Here is a 19,923-nt window from a genome sequence, read left to right as displayed (position 1 = left end):
CTCTGAGTCTGGGTGTCCCAATCTTAACACATAAACAGCATCAACTGTACCAGTTAGGTTGGAGCTTCTCCTGTCCTTGATCTTTTCTGCAAGACCTTTTCCTTAAGAAAGCTGCTTCCAAGTGAGTGTGCTGGGGAATGGAAGGGGTCTCAGCACTGTGATAACCTCCTCCACTCCCTGGAATTCCTTCAATAATTATTCCTTGATAATTATTAAGTGAATTTGGAATTAGCTGATGGGCACACCCGTCCTGGGATGACAAATGGGAGTCCATGTGCGGACAATTTCCTTTCCATTCAAATGTGTGCTGACTCTCCACCTTTCCTCAGGGGAGATATCCATGTATGTGAGGATAAAGGTTTCAAAGAAAAAAAGATTCATAGGCAAGCATTCAGGCAAGAGATTTTCTTTTTTTTATAAAGTAAAAGTGATCTGTGTCTACTTAAATTTCTTTGAAACACTAAATTCCAGAATGGAATAGTATTAGGTCATTAAATCTGAATGTCCGATTCAAACTTCAAATCAGAAGTTTAGTTTACAAGAAGCTGTACAGTTAATCAAAGTCTATGCCTTCACCATTGCTGCAATTTTGCCATCTTACTGATAGCCTATTTATGCCAGCAGTGAGGAAGACTAGAGAGACAGTGGTTATGAAATTGTAAAAGGCATTTTCCACAGCATGTTGAGAATTGAATATTTTTCCTTGCATGAAGTAGTCCAAAGCCTGGAAGAGGTTGTCAGTCAGTGCAAGGTCTGGTGAACATAGACTTTCCATCTCCAGTTTGACCAAAGTTATTTGTGCACCATGTCATAGAGCATTGCTTTGCAGGAGGATGGTCCTGTCTCTGTTGACCAATCTCAGCTGCTTAATCACAAGCACCTTACCCTACTATCCAGCTGGTTGCAGTAGACACCTGCTGTAATCAATTGACCAGGTGTCCTGAAGGCGTAATGAGTAGTATCAGCACTGGACCACCAAACAGTCACATCAGTTTTTTAGGGTGAATAGTGAGTTTTGGACTGCCTTTTGGCACTTCATCTTTACCCAACCATTGTGCTGAACACTTGAGATTGTCAAAAAGAACTCATTTTCATCACACATAACAGTACAGTTTAGAAATGGTGTACCATTACGTTGTGACAGCAAAGAAAAGCAAATTCGAGTGATGTCTCTTCTGATGCTCATTTAATTCATGGGGAACCCATTTCCAACCTTTTTACTTTACTGATTTATTTCAAATGGTCCAATATTGTTGGAGTAGTAACACTAAACCTTGCTACTAATTCTCACGTAGGTTGAAATGAATTCACTTCCACTACAGCCTTCAGTTCACAGTTACCCACCTTCTTCTCAAGTCGCCCATTTCATTTCAGGCCCCCCAGGTTTATTTCCAAGATTAAAATCACCAGGATGGACTCAGACAATCAGTGTGCTGTGCGTCCATTAGCCGCTGCATCCTTCCCAAATATTTCATTGATATTTCAAGCTGTCTGCATGGCCTTGGTTCCACAATGGAATTCATATTCAGAAAGAACACAAAGTTTTGACTTATCCCTGGTTTCACAAACATTGCTCAAAAAAATTTGACAGATAATCACAAGCCTAAATGTGCATGTAAAAGAATGAGGATGTACCTTTACAATGAAAAAAAAAGTGTCAGAATGAAATGCTGGAGGTTATCAACTGTGAAACTCAGTACTTAAGGAAATTGGACACTTAATAATCTAATATATAAAGTTAATCCAAGAGTTTATTTATGAACACATTTTTTACCTAGAAAGTCAACACAGAGATGTTCTCTGATATACAGCTGGAAAAAGATTACACTCCTGTACACGTCTTTAAAAAACTTGTAAATGCTTACACACTATGCAAAGAAAAAGTTGGAAAGAAACACACAGAAGTATCTACAGTGGTTTCTTCTTGGTGCTGACATTATCTGTGATTTTTTATTTTGCCACTTTAAATATCTTAGTATTTTCCAAAATTTCCTTAATTTGCATTTCTATTTTAACCACTAAAAAGCAAAATAAGCATTAGGAAAACAAAGTAAAGAGCATCAGCAAGTGATAATGAAGAAGTGATGGGATATCAGCGAAGGACAAAACACACTGGGAACTGTATCCATCTGCTAACGCGCTGACCCTCACTCTAGAAGATGGGTGATAGTGTGTGCTTTCTCGTGCAGTGTCAGCTCTTGCTAATACTCTTTGCCCGTGTTTCACATGGAAATGGAAGACTTTAATTCATTCAATTCCAATGAATAAAGCTAACCTCTAAAATACTATTTTTAATCTTTTGAAAGTCTGAGGACAATCAGAGTAGTCCACACTTGTGTACTACTTTTTTCTATTCTCAACTTATCATCTTCACCTAAGGTCTCTTTTTGGTTTGTCAATAGGTTGAGCAGTATCGTAATGTCATTTTCCATGGCCCAGAAGGAAGCTTGCAAGACTACATAGTACATCAGCTTGCACTCTGCCTGAAGGTATTGATTACTTACATACCGTTTCTTTTTCTTTGAAAATTGGAAAGTGTGTGGAACTAATGACTCTGTTTTCTTTTCACAGCACAGACAAATGGCTGCAGGATTCTCCTGTGAAATAGTGACAGCTGAAGTAGATGCTGGTTTCTCCAAGGAACAGCTAGTAGACCTGTTCATCAATAGTGGTAAGACCATTTCAGCAAACCTGACTGTGATAACCCAAATGGCTCTTCAGGGATGCCATTAAAAGGAAATCAACTTTGTTGGTTGGGGAAAAGTTTAAGTCAACTATTTAATTATTCAGCTATGGGATGAACCCTTGCAAAAAAAAGTATTTTCATGTGTACTGTATTATTGTATTCATTGAGTATCCTGCAGTTTCTTCTTTTGTGCATCTTTGTTTATTAACCATTAGTTGTTGTAAGCATCCTATGGCCCTGGCACCAGTGGTACATGTATACCAAGGGAGGAGGTGGTGGAGCAGTGTACCCCAGCTGGCCTCGGTATTACATTTTTAATGATGTTTGGAATTGCTGAAGCATGGTGATACTAAAAAGCAGATCATTTTTAGTAAACATTATTCCTCATAAATCCTCAACAACCAACACATCCCTTAATGCTAGCCCTGCAGTAAATCTCTTTCTCTTACTATGCCCTAGACTGGTATTTTGCAAAATACATTATACACACTAATTAATTCATTTTATCTCCACACCAACCCTATGTATTATTGTTTCTACTTCAGAGTTGGGGAAATAGGCACAGAAGTTCAGTAACTTGCTATATGGTAGCAGAAATAAGATTCAACATGTTTATTTGCATAATGTTTTCCCTGAGTTCTCTAAGGGTGTTGCTTCATCATAGGTAGAATTGGCATAACCCTGCAGAGCACAGCATAAATAACTAGCCAGCACCGCACAAAATAAAAAGGACCAGACTTCTGTCTACAAGGGCTCAAAGCCACAGAGCCCCAGGGGTGAAGGAGGTAGTTGCAAAATTGGAGAAGGATGACTTGAGATGTAAATTCATAATGTCTTTTCTGGGAGGGGTGCTTCTTTCTTTTGGTTTGTTTTTGGTGTTTGTTAGTTTGTTTGTTCAAGACTATTGCTTCTTTATCTTTGGAGCCAAGACACAGGGAGATTTGTGGCTGGGACAACTGTAGACCAGGCTTAAGTACATAGAAATCACCTGCAGCTGTAAATCAAAAATGGAATGAAGAGGCAGACTTGAAGAAGCACTGAAGATTTCACTGAGAATTCTAGAAACCTAGAAGCACCTTTTGAGAGCAGGAAATTCCAGTAGACTTTGAATACTACCCAGGCCAATCTTGGATTAGACACTAATGAAAGTTAGCTATGGAAAGCCATTTTCTCCGATAAAGTTAGGAACCATAGCTAAAATTGATTAAGCTCTTACTCTGGTAGGTTCCATTCTAAACACTGCATTTATTAACTCACAACCCTGTGAGGCAGGTGCACTCACTGTCCCTGACACCTAAGACAAGAGGTTAAGTGTCCTGCCCAAAGATTCCACAGCGGGGGCATAGAACAGAATTTAAACCCAAGCAGTCTGGCTCCTGAGCCTGACCTGATCATCACCATACTTAAAAATTCCCCTGTGCCCAAATGTTTATTTTTTCCCACTTAATTATCCAACAAAAGTCTCCTACATTTTTTCAATCTTGTTTCATGTCAGTCTTGTTTCATTTCAAAGTAATAGGCTAAAACATTTTGTTCTTATACTATTAGGGCAAATTGTCAGGGTCCCACCCCAGGAGCAGGGTCCACTAAGACCTACGGAACTGACATGACCAATTGAAGAAATATAAAGTTACGAATGATGATAAAGAGACACAGAATAGAATTTTCCAAGGTGGGAGCTCAGAGGGCCACCACCCATTCATGGGTTCCAGCAAGTGGCCCCAAGTCTCTGTTCCATTCAGCTTTTATTCAAATCTCTTTGCCCAGGTGGTAAACTGAGGGAGGGAACAAAGACACCAGCAGTTTCTCTGACTGAGCATATCAGCTCCCATTGTTATTATTATTAACTTTAAGGATTTGAGAAGTTTTGAGGAATCTGAAACCTGAGCTTTGTTTGTGGGAAGTCTCCTGTCTGAAGTCACACACACAGATTCCTAGGGAGGTGTTAAGCTCCACTAGTTCACTGTGGAGTAAAATGCCACTGGCATTAATCTCCTCTGAGGAATCGGTGGGAGAGAAGCATTTTCCTCTCATCACCACCACAGAGGATTTTCCTCTGCCATAAGGGATGTAAGCCCTCCTGCCCATATCTCAGGGCTGGAGCTGTTCCCTTGGTCTCCGCCCCAGCCAAATGCAAATCTCCACAATGGGCATCTGCTTTGTCTGTTTAATGGGCAGAAAATGACCTAGAAGATGTATCTTTTTCTAGGACTTGTCATAGTCTCTTCTATGGCCATTATTTTCCTCAGTGTATTCACAGACTCAGCAGGGTATTTGTATAAGCTGTATCCCCAATAGGCCAGAGTTTCAGGAAAGGCCGGAGACTTGTTCAGATAAGAAATTTAGCAATGGCTGGCTTAAAGGTAAACAAGCTAACTTTTCTTTGTTCTGACTCCTTCCGCTTACTTTTTCATTTTCCCTTTTTCTGGGGGTGCCCTACCCTGCCAAGAATGGGGTCTTCGGTTCCCATTCTGCCTGCAGCAAATAGCAACTCTAGACTGGATTCTGTGCTAAACTTAGAAAGCTAAGAAAATTAGAGAGCAGTGAATGGGTCATGAAGGCTGCAAGGTGACCAGCTCTGCATTTTGAAATCTGTGGTGAGCATCTTCTTAAAAAGAGCTCCTCTTCCTAACATCCCAGTTTGGAGATTGGTTCAAGTCTCTTGACTCCACACTGGAAACTCACACCTTATTGGCAAGATGGAAAACCTAAATGCCCACAAGTGCCAAAAGCTACAGGAAGGGGTGAAGCAGGCCGTGTGGGGCCACAGGAATGGGACGCATGTCCTCATCTGCTTGGGGAGTGGCAGCTCCCAGCTCCAGATGCTTCTTGCTGACAGAAGTGTCAACCCAGTACCATGATGTCTTTTGACTCTTAGGGAAAAGTCAGAAATCCAGGTTTTCATGTGAAAACTTTGGGAGTTTATTCTTTCCATGTTGTCAGCTATTTGAGTTTTAAAAGCAATATGAGAACTACCTGGAACCCCTAGTCCTCGCATTTGTGGACCCTGGTCATATCCTGCCCGGTCAGTCTCAGTTTGCTTTTTTTATCCATTCCCGTTGGCACCATCTTACTTTGTGCCCCTTCTCCATAGCTCATGTGCCTTCATGTAAATGGTATCTCTGCCTACTCTCTCCTCCCTGAGCACCGCTGCAGGCCGGCGGACCTCCAATCCAAACCTCCTTGTGATCTCTGCATACCCCTACCCCATCCTTCTACTGTCACTGAACTAAGTCAATGCTATTCAAGGGCTTCCATTTCTGAGGCACCAAGCCACCTGACTTGTTTATCTGACTGTTTTTAAATAGATGTCTATGTTCCAACAGAACATGGTGTTTATTCCCTACCCTGTATGTTTTTTACTTTTCCACTCTCCACGTTCATGCTGTGGCTTCTGCTAGAATTACAGAGTAAATGTGTAAATTCCCCTCCCCTCACACACACACCATGGCTGCCACATGGCTGGTGCCATCCATAGTAGTGTGTGGTGCAGTAGTGATTAAGACAGATGTGCACTCTGTCTTTCTGGAAACTATAAGAATAGCTTCTATTAAAACACTTTAAGGATAGCTCAGATGGAGCCTCCTCTCACCCTCTGGATGGGATGTGTGCTTCTAGTAAGCAACAGCAGACTTGTTTATGCTTCTGTGCCCCACCCAAGCCCAGGCCAGGCCAGTGAGGGTATTATTTGGGGTTGTGCCTGGCCTCACACACATATATTATGAGCTCCTGGAAGGTTGGTATTATACGTTATTCCATTATACTTATTCTTGTATACTAATTCCCAATAATTATTTGTTGAATGGATGGGTGGATTTTTCTGGTGCAGGAAACAGCATAGGCAAAGAAAAAAAATTCTTAGTTCTATTGAGGTGTCAGCAAGTAGAGGAACTTGCTTAGAGTGGCGGTAGGAAGACGTGAGATTACCAGGAGTTGGTAAGGGGGTCATTGATGACAGAACTATAAAAATACTGATTTGGATTTAAAAAATGAAGTTTTTGAACAATAGACCAAGACCAAAAAAATCTCCATTCTGAGCTCAAGAAAGAAATTAGGAAATGCTATATCATCTCCAAATATGGAAGGGTTTTTATTCTGTACTTGGTTTAGTAATTTTAAGTATCAATATCTTCCTTCACTTTTTAATGAATTTAAGACACAAATACGAAAAAAGGTTCATCTGCTAAGACATTGACGCAGTTGCCCTAGTTAGCAAGCTGGGCATTAAAGGAGCAGCAGTCCCTAAGCCTTTCAAATGTGCTTGTTCTCCCTACCCTCTGCCACCTGACATTTCTAGTTCAATGGAGCAGCATTAGTCTTAGACTCAGCATTAGTCTTTCATTCTTCCTGTGGTCACACTCCCTCCATGGCCTCTCTGCAGGACATGTGGGGACCAAAAACCACTCATGACAGTTCCCTGCTGTTAGACTTGGACGGCTCCAGAATAAAAGCTTAAGCTCTTGGAACATGTCAGGAACATTATGGTCTGGCCTCTCCTGCTCTCTGTCCTCATCTCATAAAACTCACTCCACCAGCACTGCTCCCTTCTCAGTAGACCACACTGCTGTTGACTGGCGACGGGTAGAGAATAGAGAACAGACACTTTAGGAGAGTAGAGTGGGTGATGGGGACACCAGCAGCGCTCGGGGATACCAGTGAGCCAGAGAAGAGGATCCAGCTGTGGGCATGGGTCAGTTCTTTCAATATATAGAAAGCACATACTGGAGAATGATCCTTTGGTCAAAAGGTGATGAAGAGGATGTGGGGAGGAGAAGACAGAGGTCTGGATGAGGGAAAAGGGTTTCCTTGGCTGTCCACTCCAGCTTTTAGAATGATGAGAGCATTGATCTCTCAGCTATTCCTTCGCTTTTTCACTGAAAAATGAAAGTGATCAAATGGTACTACTACAAGTGAGGAAAACACTGATTTGTGAAGTATTCTACATAAATACCTCTTTTTAACCTTACTTTCTCTAAAGAAAGAGACTTAAAATACTTGGATTTGGGGCAGGTTGGAAAGGTTGAACAGCACACATAATACACAATCTGTTCCTCTCTACAATTGTGTAGAAGGCAGCCAGTGAAAAGAGTTACAGAATGAGTAACAGAAGTGTATGAGCAACAATTCAGGAGGAAAGAGAAGCAGAAGTATTTTAAATAATTCACTTTAAAAATCTAAAACATAAATGGCAGTTAAAATAGCGCCAGTGAAGAAAACACAGAATGAAAGAACACTTCAAAGGGAATGACAGAGCACTTAGCATAAATTACTTTGTGTTTATTTTAAAACAACATTTTCCCTCTCATACTGTCTTTTGTGAGAGAGTCATGTGGCAAGGACTCTGTTACTTGGTAAAGAGGCCATGAATGTATATTACAATCGTGTCCATTTCTCCTCAGTGTAAGGTGTGAAATTGGCTTAGCATGACAGATTCTCTTTAAAATTACATGTGATAGGAATTAGTAAAAAAGGAAAAAACTCTAAACACTAGACGAGTATTTTAAAATAACATCTTGAATTCTGAACTTTCCTTTTTGGAAGTAATAAGGGTAGAATCTCTGTAATAATAGTAAGAGAGTAACTGGAGCTTCCATAGTGAGTTTACCTCCTAGAACCTGCATTGGTGGAGGCTCTTTGAAGGTTTGCCCTGTTTTTCTCTCTCAGACTCACTCCGAGCATCATTCCTGTAGACCCTTGATTTAAGTGGCATATAAAAGAAGGACAATTTTCTGTCCCCAAAGAGGAGATTACAGACTTGGCGTCACTAATTTGGTGTCTAGTGTTTAACTAAACACGTGATATGTCAATTATTTTTAAACAAACGAATGTTGTTGTAGAGCTATCTATCTAAGATTTTACATTTAAGGGTGTACAAAACTGGGGTGTGGCCTTGAGCATCGCAAAGAGGGTGTCCAATTAAAATTACTAACCTGCAGGAGGAGGAGGAGGAGGAAGACCCATGTAGCCTTTTTGTTCTGGGAAGGAAAAAGCAAAAAGAGTAGACTAGTTTCAGAAAGAGCTTGGAAGTATTATAAAGCAAAGGGAATCCCAACAGCTTTATGAGTATAAAGGATCTGTGGATTGAAGAGGGAGAGAATAGCTGCTCTTCACATCTCCTCAAACCCTGGTCAGACATTGGTTAATCCTTGAAACTCGAAACTAATAAATTCCTGCTTCTGTGGTTGGTGAATGTTTTTAGGCTTGAAACTATGCTAAATAACCTGAACTAGATATGTCTGTTTCTCAACTAAAACAAAACTTGCCTTTGCACCAACTTATCTAAGGATGTTCAGTGTAAGTGGTCAGACAGAGAAGTAGGTGCTTATGGAAAACTGAGGCATGAGGCCAGCAGCGTCCATGACTGAGCTTTTCACCAAAGAATCCCACACTACTGGACCCTGGATTGGTACCCTGAAGGAGACTAAGGTCAACAAAGATGAGGTGGAAACCTAATCCAATGATTAAGAATAGCAACCTTACCCCTTTTTGTCTAGGGCACAAAAACTGCCCATTAAATGTGGGATTAAGGCATGAGCAATACAATCTTTGCTTGTGGATCCAGGAGAAGGAGTTTATTATCTCCTTCAGAGACCTCCTGTAGTGCTATAAACTCGTTTATCTCCAGCCTGAATCCTCCCTGGATCTCTCATCCTCATGTCCCCCCTCCTCCTGGACATCTCTGAAGGGACACTTCACTCATCAAACCCATGGCCCCCACCCTGTCCCCTCATGGTTGACGTGAGTTCATGGTTGTGTGCCCTCTGCCTCCACTAACCGCATGAGCTCTTGTCTGGTGGGAACTTCAGTGCTGTCTGTAATATTTTCTCTCCTTTCCTCTCTCAGTAAGTCAACCTTTAGTGGAGACTTACTGATTCTCAAAATGCCTTTTCATTGCGTGTCTTAACCATGGTGGTAAGAGCCTAGTGGATGTCATTTCCTGTATCTTTCCTTTTCACCCGGTTCACACCAGAGTGAGGATCTCAGAGCAAGAGTCAAATCCTATTTATCCGTCTCCTTAAAGACTTTCGCTGCGTCCCACGGCTGGTAGTTTCTCCCTCCTAACATGACATGCTGGGTCTTTCACTTTGCCTTTTTGGCCGGGTTCTGGGGCTTCTATCAGCAAGTTTCACCCTTTGCCACACATTCCAATCATGGAGATCTTTTACAGAGTGCCAGTGCCCCAGGCCAGGCATAGACCTGTTAAGTCAGAATCACTGAGAGCTGCTGGGATGGGTCCAGGTGTACTCTCTGCACTGCGGTCACAGCAGTGACTGCTCCATCCAAGTGTCCTGCCCAGTCTTGACTTAGTTTGGATCGGCTCTGAGCTCACCATCATGCTACTTTTGTGGCTATTCTGACCTTGATGTGATTCCCCAGACCCTTCTGGGACAGTCTGCCCAGCATCCATTCTGCTGAAATGTGCCATTTTTTAAAGAGGAATAGAGAATATACTATCGAGAGTATTTATAAAAAGTGAGATACTTGGTAGTCTTACTCTAGTATTTTAAATTGGTCCTTCTTTTTACAATATTAATTTTACCAAGATGGGGGCATCTTAGAATCTTCTAAAAAATTAAAAAGTGATTTTAATTTTTTTTTTTTTTTTTTTTTTTGAGACAGAGTTTCTCTCTCCTGCGTGGGCTAGAATGCAGTGGCATCATCACAGCTCACTGCAACCTCAAATTTCCTGGGCTTGAATGATACTCCTGCTTCAGCTTCCCAAGTAGCTGAGGTTGCAGGTGCATGCTACCAGCCTTTGCTGATTTTTCTTTTTTTTTTTCAATTTTTTTTATAGTGCTATTTTGCCCAGCCTGGTCTCAAACTTCTGGGCTCAAGCAATCCTCCTACCTTGGCCTCCCAAAGTGCTGGAGTTACAGGAGTGAGCCACCATACCCAGCATGATTAGAATTTTTTCTTTTATTTTTTTTTATTTCATCTTAATATGAGAGTACAAATGTTCAGGTTATATTTCAAGTTGTATATTAGCCCTTCACCTGGGGGTGTAAACACCCTCCCATGTGCACATTAGGTAAGATCCTACCAATTATCCTCTGTCTTTTCCCCTCCCCTCCTCATGTCCCTCCACTCCCCTCCTGCTTTCTAGACTATATTTGTGTTTTTTCTTTTGTGTGGTAATTTCTTAATTAAATGTTTGGTATATAGGAAATGTTATATACATTTCAACAAAATATTAGTGGTATTTGCTTAGTATGTGCTAGGCACTGTTTTAAGTATGTTTTAAGTTCTTTTTTCCTATATAATGATCTTTTCACTTTTAATCTTTCATTTTGTGTTGATACAAAGTCAGCCACTCCCACCTCGAATGGAAAAAAGTGCTAAAATGAGGCTCGGACGTTCTACATTTTATTTTCTTACCATTTTTTCTGAAAACTTATGTCGCTTCAATTGCAATTTGCTTCTTAATATATTCGATTATCAACTTGCAATTTGCTTCTTAATATATTGTTTGTTGTGATGGCTATTCATGTTGTTACTCATGGTTGTAATTTGTTCACTTTCATATTCATTGTAGGAACATACTTTTACTTGTCCATTCAATTATTGATTGAATGGACATGGGTTGATTCCATGTGCGAGCAATTATAGAACCAGGAGTGTAGGATCGTTGCGTGTGTGTGAGATGTCAAATGTCTTAAATAATGCCAGTTTTCCCACAGCTATTCTACTTCCCCAGCAATTCAGGAACACTCCCATTGTATCTCATCTTTGCTAATACTTTACATCTTCAGACTGTTTCAGTTTTGCCAAATTGTGTAGGTTTTTGTAAAAGCTTTCATCACCGAGTTTCCTTTTTGCCCACAGCTTGTCTGATCCCAGTGAAACAATCTCCTGTTAAGAAGAAAATCATCATCATCTTAGAGAATCTGGAAAAATCTTCATTGTCTGAGTTACTGGGGGATTTTCTGGCACCTCTGGAAAATCGCAGCACTGAAAGTCCCTGTACTGTCCAGAAAGGTAAAAGGGAGAATCTTAAAATATTTTTCATCAGCCCAATACAAGGTATAAGGCCACAGATCCAGATAAACTAAAAACATACTTATCATTTACTCACGATATATAAGTTTAATGTCAGAGAGGTGGTAGTCTAGAGAGACCATGCTGAGAAGCCACTTCCCCCACAGTCCTGTCTTCCCGTTCCCCAGAGTCCGTGTTGCACACTTCATGTTCTCCTTTAGCTTACTTTAATTTGCATTTGTCCCCATAAGATGACCAGCTCAGGTTAGACCATTGCTTTGGTTTATTTTAGGAAATGGAATGTCTGCATGTTACTACTTTCACGAGAACTGCTTTCTGATGGGGACCATTGCCAAGGCCTGTCTCCAGGGCTCCGAGCTGCTGGTGCAGCAGCATTTCCGCTGGGTGCAGCTGCGGTGGGATGGAGAGCCCATGCAAGGGCTGCTGCGGCGGTTCCTAAGAAGGAAGGTTGTAAATAAGGTAATAAACAGCAACTCCAACCTGTTTCATGGAGAGCAGAGGTTTTACCTGTCAGGAGGTCCAGGTTTGGTTTTAACCACTCACTGTATGGCCTGGGACAAAGACATTTTTTAGATAGTCAAGGGTTAAATAAGATAATGAATGTGAAACCTGTAACAGTTCTTGGACTGTATTAAATACAAGAAAAAGCAAATAGGTGCTTCCTTAGAGCCATCAGGACTGTATCCATCTATTCAGGCAAGTTTAACTGTAGGGTTGTTACACTACACTATGGAGAAAATTAAAAAGCCACATGAAAAGGTAGAATTCCGTATCATTTGACACTTCTTTTTTCAAGAACAGTAATAATTTCTGGTAATTTTTCATAGAAAAATAATAAAGTAGGTATCCCATCGTCTCCCAAATAACAATAGTAATTTAGAGCTGACCAAATCTAACATATCATTATTTAATTTAGTATTCTTAAATTGGGCCAATAGCTGAGTGTCAGGGTAGATTTGAAATACTAGAGCCTGATTTAGTAAGATTTTCTCATTTAATCCTGCAGGATAGACCTCATTTGGAGGTTATCATTGTATCAATGCAGTATTTTAAGGTGCAAATAACAGGACACCCCACTACTAGCCGCTTCACACAAAGAGGCTCCCCCCCCATGACCAGATGTCTTGTGGTGGATGGGTGATCATACCTCACATCCCAAGGTGTGTGGGAGTCTCTTGACCTTCCCCCCTCAAGACTGCACCAGGCCCTCACAAAAACACGTTCAAAGTCCAGCCGAAAGCAGGGTGCAGCAAAGGATAGAGAGCTTCAGCTTCTTTATTCTCCTTATCAGGGAGGAAAGCAATTTTCCAGGAACTTCCAGAACCATAAGACTTACCTTTAATGTTTCATTAACCAGAACTTGTTCCTTGCCCACCTGTCAGTCCCAGCCTGTATCCAGACCCACCTTGCCAAGACTGAAACTCTCCACCAAGGACTTTGACAGAGCTGTGTCTGTTGTGTTAGTGGTGCCTGCAGGCTCGGGGAGGGTAAAGGGGGGCTGGGGTGGGACAAAGTCTGAGACAGGAATGGCTTTTGGCAGTTCAGGGAACATTGCCAACTACTGGTGCTTTGAATTAGTATCTGAAACTCCCAATTTAATCAAAGAAATCTTCTCCCCCAGGTCATGTTAAAGCCCATTGCCTGGTCACAAATAGACACTCTCTGCCAAAGCACGGCCCTTGTATGACCTCAGTGAATAGAAGGAAAGGGGAGGTGCAGACAGTCATAGGGTCTATAGCTTTCCCATCACCTTCATCATCACTAATATTTAAACCTTATTGCCCACAATAGTGCACATGAATAATCACAAAAGGTAACAGCTTTATTCTGTAGCGTTGGCACTATTTCAGGTAAAAATGTACCTCCCCCCAACCAGCTCTCTGATAAACAGTTTGAAAAGGATCAATTTAACTTATTTTGAAAGGAAAGTTCCAAGCTTCAAGCTCTGCTCTCTTCTCCATTGTGTTTGAAAGTGGGGTGTGCTGCAAAAAATAGAAAAGGAGAAAAGGGCAATGCCTTTCATTTACCAGGAACACTTTAAGTAGCTTAATAAAACCTTTCCTGGGGTAAGTGTACAATGAGAACAAATGACTACTGCCTCCCATCAGAAATCGTGTAATGTCACAGCCCCAGCTTTGTGGGCACAGTGGCCATCGATCACGATCTTTTCTTCCAATGCTTTACAAAGACATAAGGAAATAGACCTTTCAGAACCTTCCTACTAGTACATAAAAAAAATGCTTTTTAGTAGGAAATTAATAATCGGTGATTATTAATTATAATATGTTATTTCAGAATTCATGCTGGAAAAATATCAATGTATCACTGAATCACTCTTTTATTTCCCCTGGCTACTTTATTTCCTTCATGAAGGATACACCAGAAATCACAATTGTCCATTCTTAATATCATAATTACTGGGTAAAGCAAAGATTTATGTGACTCTCCTTTCTTATAAAATAATTACTATATCTGACTTATAACTGAGAGATATTTCTCCTCATAGTAAATAAGTCTTTGTCCTTTTGTGAACCCTCTTATGCCACCAAAAAAGGACTTGATTTTATAAAATGCAATTCTTTTTAGATTGTGTATATTATAGAGTAGTACTTAAAGTTTGCACATTGTAAATTTTGAAGGCAGATTTCTTTATGCCATCAGAACTCTATACATTTTGGCGATGTTAGCATTTTAGCTGAGACTTTTCTTTTAGAGAAATTGAAATATTTTTCATCAGCCCAATACAAGGTATACATGCCACAGATCTAGATACACCAAAAACATACTTATCATTTACCCAAAATATAAAATTTAATGTCATTCTTATTAATTCAAAAAACGTTTTTGAATACCCACTATTTGCAAGGCTGTGTGGGGCACTCTCTCTATATACACGTGAATAAAGATTTCTGTTAGGGTCCTGCCCCAGGGACAGGGTCTGCTAAGACCTGTGATATTGGCATGACCTACTGAAGAATATAAAGTTAGGAACTGTGATAAAGAAAGAAACAGGAGACACAGAACAGAATTTTCAAAGGTGGGAGCTCAGGGGACCACGGTCTGTTTGTAGGCTCTGGCGAGTGCCCAGTCTCTGTTCCACTCAGCTTTTATTCAAATCTCTTGGCCCAGGTAGTAAACTGAGGGAGGGAACAAAGATACCAGCAGTTTCTCTGAGTGAGCATATCAGCTCCTATTGTTATTATTATTAACTTTAAGGATTTGAGCAGTTTTGAGGAATCTGAAACTTGAGCCTTGTGTGTGGGAAGCCTCCTGTCTGAAGTCACACACACAAATTCCTAGGGAGGTGTTAAGCTCCACTAGTTCACTGTGGAGTAAAACACCATTGGTGTTAATCTCCTCTGAGGAATCTGTGGTAGAGAGGCATTTTCCTCCCATCACCACTGCAGAGGATTTTCCTCTGCAATAAGGGATGTAAGCCCTCCTGCCCATATCTCAGGGCTGGAGCTGTTCCCTCGGTTTCTGCCCCAGCCAAATGCAAATCTCCACAGTGGGTACCTGTTTTGTCTGTTTAATGGGCAGAAAATGACCTAGAGCATGTATCTTTTTCTAGGACTTGTCATAGTCTCTTCTATGACCATTATTTTCCTTAGTGTGTTCACAGACTCAGCAGGGTATTTGTATAAGCTGTATCCCCAATAGGCCAGAGTTTCAGGAAAGGCCGGAGACTTGTTCAGATAAGAAATTTAGCAATGGCTGGCTTAAAGGTAAACAAGCTAACTTTTCTTTGTTCTGACTCCTTCAGCTTACTTTTTCATTTTCCCTTTTTCTGGGGGTGCCCTACCCTGCCAAGAATGGGGTCTTCGGTCCCCATTCTACCTGCAATTTCTTTTAGAACTGATGTTTAAGAATGCATCCAAGTTTCTCCTTCATCTACTTACTAATCTATTTTGTGTTAATTTCATGTCATCAGCTACAGATCTGTATAATAATGTCATCCACGTTACAATGCCCATATAACCAAACTCAACGTGATCTGCCCCCACCCCTCCTGACTCCCTTTTTTGTTATCAGAAGTCCAGACTTAGAACTTCCCAGTCTGCTCATCCAGTTGGTCAGTCATAGCATTTTTTTAGTCCACACTCTGACAGTGGGGAACTAAAAAATGGGCAAGGAAGACCTTGTACTAGGATTGAAGACCTGTAGCTCTGGAAACTGATCTTCCAGACACAGTGTGCTCAGCAAAACTGTAGACATTTGTTTAAGGGACACCACAGTGTTAGCTGCTTACTCAGTAAATATTTGCCACTGGCCTGGGGACTGTGCAAGAGTCCCGCCCTCATAGTCTTAGCCTTCACTTGGAAATACAGGCCTTTAAAAAGGAACTATCCTTGTAGGGGCTTTAGGACCTTGGAGGACAGTTTCTATTCCAGAGAGATTATTCAAGTGCTATTTAGAATATACTCTATGTGTTAAAGTTTTACATGCAAATACCCATTTTTCCCTCAAGCTTTTAAGTTCAATGTCCACACTTTATCTTTTTCTTATAAATGTAGCAAAATTTAGCAATTACCTTTGAAGGGACATTTATAACATAATTAAATTCCTTTCAGTAGTTCGATTAGTCTTTAAAACTTTAAAACATTTTATCTTTCTAGGAACTTCTACTGTCTAACAAACAAATATTCCCATGTACCTAATTAAAACCAGAAAGTTAAGTTTATAAATCCAGTGATTCAAATGTTCTTTCAATTTTGGTACAACTTATATAAACTTAGTTCAATTGTAATATCACAACCCTAAATCAATCGATAACTGAATTACCATTTTAAAGTGGAAACTTGAGGCTATTCCATTATATGAAATCCCTTAAAAGTTCTTAAAAATACCCAATGTCTGATTATCCCTCATCTTAACCCAGAAAATAGTAATAATAGAGGTTTGATTATATTTACTTCTAAATATAGATGAAGGTAAACATATATCCCTTGCCCCCCTATATTCCCTCCCAGCACAATTTTTACCATCCCAAGAACCCTAGGTTATCTTCCTATGAAAATTTGGGTTATTTTCTTGGCTGACCGGTTTGTGTATATCAGCCAGAGAGCTTGGAAAGGTCTCACAATCTGGGCTCTGACTTTTCTCAATAATAGGAAGAACCAGTAGAGTCTCTTTCATAGTGACTTTGTGTATAAGAGTGTCTAAGCCCAATACCTCCAAGTGGGGTAGATATAATTTATAGATCACCTAACTGTCGGCTGGATTTGAGTCTATAAGCCCCACACATGATACTTCACTAATGCACTGGAGTCAATAAATTAAGCCTCATCTTTTCCTGAGTGGCAGGGCCATAAGTCTGACAAATGACATCATACTTTCAGTACTGTTTTCTGTCTGACCTCCTGGGCACAACATTCACATCATGCTCAATACAGTACCCACGTGACTGCCATGAACTGGGAAAGAAACTGGCGAGGTGCCACTACAGACAGTGGCAGGGGAGGAGAAGTGCTTATTTTAGGAATAGCACGTGAAAATCTGTCTAGGACCACACTGAAGGCCTCTTCCTAAAAGACGAAAAGTTTGCCAAGAAGAGGGAGGCAGGGGTCAGTGCAGAAGGAGCAGCCCTTGCAGCAGACGGGACACAGGGAGGAAAAGTGTGGGGTGTGGGAGATGGAAAGGACAGCGGTGTGACTGCGTAGCCACTTGTTCACGGGATCTGCTAGGCAGGGGTTCAGGTCCAGAACCTTGATTTGCTGACGGTTACATAGATTGTTTACCAAGAGAGGCCTGTCATTTTTTCCACCCATTTTATTATTCGTGAATGTCAACATCCACTGTCACAGCCCCCTCGCCAGAGTCCCTTCCCTGTTCCATATTTGGGGTGCTCTTCCCGCCACCCCTCACCCATCAAACATTCTGTACAGGACTCAGCTGAAGTCCCACCACATCTGTTTGTTTTCCTGGCAGTTCAGTATTTAGTTAGTTCTTTTGAATAACCACAGCAGCTTGTATCTGTACTTTAAGATTATCAGTCTGGAAGGGATCTAGAGGATGATGAGCCTGGCCCAACTTCTTCATTTTACAGATGATAAAATATAACCCAAAATAAAAAAAAACAGAAACAAAAAAAACAAAAGCAGTTAAGAACTTGCGGAACCTCCCTCCACTCCGGCACATTCCACCCACCCCGCAAACTGATCATTTGCCTTCCACTGGCTTTCCACACACCTTTTCTTTTGTTCCCCTTTATCGTTTGTGAGTATACAAACTTTCTTTCATGGTTTTTTTTTTTTTCTTTCTTGGCAATAATTAGTGCTTATACAGAATAGGCATACGATTAATGCATTTTAAAATGTAGGCCTCTAAATGCCTCCACAAAATTGTCTTTATGCTAAATGAACATCTATTAAGGAAAGGAAATAAAAACATGTAGTTGCTGAAAATTCTATTTAATAGTCTCTTTCAAGTACTGTCTAATAGTAACCACTGTTACCATTAAACAGCCGTCTTGCAAAATGAGGAACTTCATATAAATGACATCTGCACTTTGGAGAGAAGAGGTACCCCCCTGTTTTGTTCAGGTCCTCGGGGCAGACTGATTATATTCTGTCTCTGGGAATTATGAAGTGCTTTCTGTTAGGGAATCTAACAGTCTGATCTTTGGAAGCAGTTTATTAGGTAATCATTAAGAGAATACTTCAATCTTCCTGGAAAAATGTTTCCCTGGGGACTGAGTTATAATGAGAGCCCTTCCCTTCTCCTCCCTTATTTCACATGTGGTCTTGATGAGGCCACCGAGACGTCCCTCCTTCTCAGCTGCCCAGGAAGCTAAGCCTGCTTTTTCTCTCCCTGCAGCCCAGGCTGGCCAGAGGAAGTGAAGGATGAACAGAGATCATGAGAAATGTTAAGATTGAGGAAGCAAAGAAAGTTCCTTAGCTTGATAGCTGTTACTGCATTCATCTTAAATGTGCTAAATTACTCCTTCATTATTTCAGCTAAATGCTGGATCCTATTTTCCTATTAAAAACAAACTCTTTATAGTTAATGTATATTTGAAAATTGCTGAGAGAATAAATCTTAAATGTTCTTACCACAAAAAGAAAATGTGAGGTAACAGATATGCCACTTAAGTCTAATTTAATAAGTTCACTGTATCCATATTCCAAAACATCACATTGTACACTATAATATATATATATGTATTTCCAATTATGCCTTAATAAAAAAGAATAAAAATAAACGAGCTAGCCCTAATTTTGCCACCTATTACCTGTGGGACTCTGGGCAAGCTTATTTCTTCATGGCTTAATCTCCTGATATGTGGAATGGGGTATAAATAATTACCTCAGGCTTCTGGTGAGAATTAAATGAGAAAAATGCTAATACATCAGGACACCGAACAGTATATTAGTTATCTCTTCTTCGTCCACCCTAAGTTCAATCAGATTCAGCTAGATTTTTGTTTTGTAAGGAAACTTCATTCTAAACCAAGCCCTGTGCTCCTCCTCCCCGCCTCTCTAGTTCAGGGGTCAGGTGCCCTCACCCTGTGATCTTGTGTGCAAGACCATCACCTGGGCCCTGTCTGTCTGGCGTCAGCTCAACTCCTGCCTGGCCCGCTTGGGTACACCTGAAGCTCTTCTTGGGCCAAAGTATTTCCTGTCTTGTCCTGTAATCCCAGGACATGCCCAAGCAACAGTGAAGTAAGTGCCTTTTCTCCTTATTTGCCTTCTTAAAATGGAGCCGGGGCAGGTTTGTGATGTTTGAAAAAGACAGTGCTGACCAGGCTGCCTTTCTACACCTCCTGTCACCAACAGGAGGCAGTACTCTAGGGAGACCACGACTGCTAGGTCGTTCCTAAGGCAACTGTATTTTGGCTAAGAGCTGGGTAGCAGTCATCCATCAATTACAAAACTCCTATCAAAGCCACGTTTGCCTTGCTGTGCAAGGTCTTCTGAGTATGATCCCATGTGAAAAATTTTAGCAAGGATTTTATGCATTTTCCCAACCAAAGAAAGAAAAAAACCCTTTATTCTATTGATGAATTGCTTCCTCCATTATTGAGACTTATGTACAGTGCTCCTATGTTCTCCTTTGAAGCAGCTTATGACAATAGATGTATACACAATAAGAAAAAAAGTGTCAACCTGTGACTTAGTGAGGCTTCTGTAATTCACTAGGAGATTTGAGTCTGCATTTTCCAGTCTCCTGGGCAAAAATCTATTTTGGAAAGCAGAAGATGCAAATAATCTGTCTTCTGTATGATAAGACAAATCATCACT

At 40.7% G+C, this 19,923-nt stretch overlaps 1 protein-coding gene across 3 annotated transcripts in view; it reads left to right on the top strand.

Annotated features, from left to right (window-relative positions):
• Window positions 1–19,923, top strand: part of CTTNBP2 (cortactin binding protein 2) — a 167,811-nt gene that overhangs the window by 132,142 nt on the left and 15,746 nt on the right. For all 3 annotated transcript variants that reach the window (XM_053553629.1, XM_053553630.1, XM_053553631.1), the window contains 5 exons: window positions 2,403–2,489; window positions 2,572–2,671; window positions 11,510–11,662; window positions 11,955–12,142; window positions 19,166–19,344. In XM_053553629.1, the coding sequence (XP_053409604.1) occupies window positions 2,403–2,489; window positions 2,572–2,671; window positions 11,510–11,662; window positions 11,955–12,142; window positions 19,166–19,344 (707 nt within the window). The remainder of the gene's footprint in view (window positions 1–2,402; window positions 2,490–2,571; window positions 2,672–11,509; window positions 11,663–11,954; window positions 12,143–19,165; window positions 19,345–19,923) is intronic.

The sequence above is a fragment of the Nycticebus coucang genome, chromosome 11 (assembly GCF_027406575.1).
Source record: "Nycticebus coucang isolate mNycCou1 chromosome 11, mNycCou1.pri, whole genome shotgun sequence".
Classification (NCBI taxonomy): domain Eukaryota; kingdom Metazoa; phylum Chordata; class Mammalia; order Primates; family Lorisidae; genus Nycticebus; species Nycticebus coucang.
This window is presented reverse-complemented; position numbering and strand designations above follow the sequence as displayed.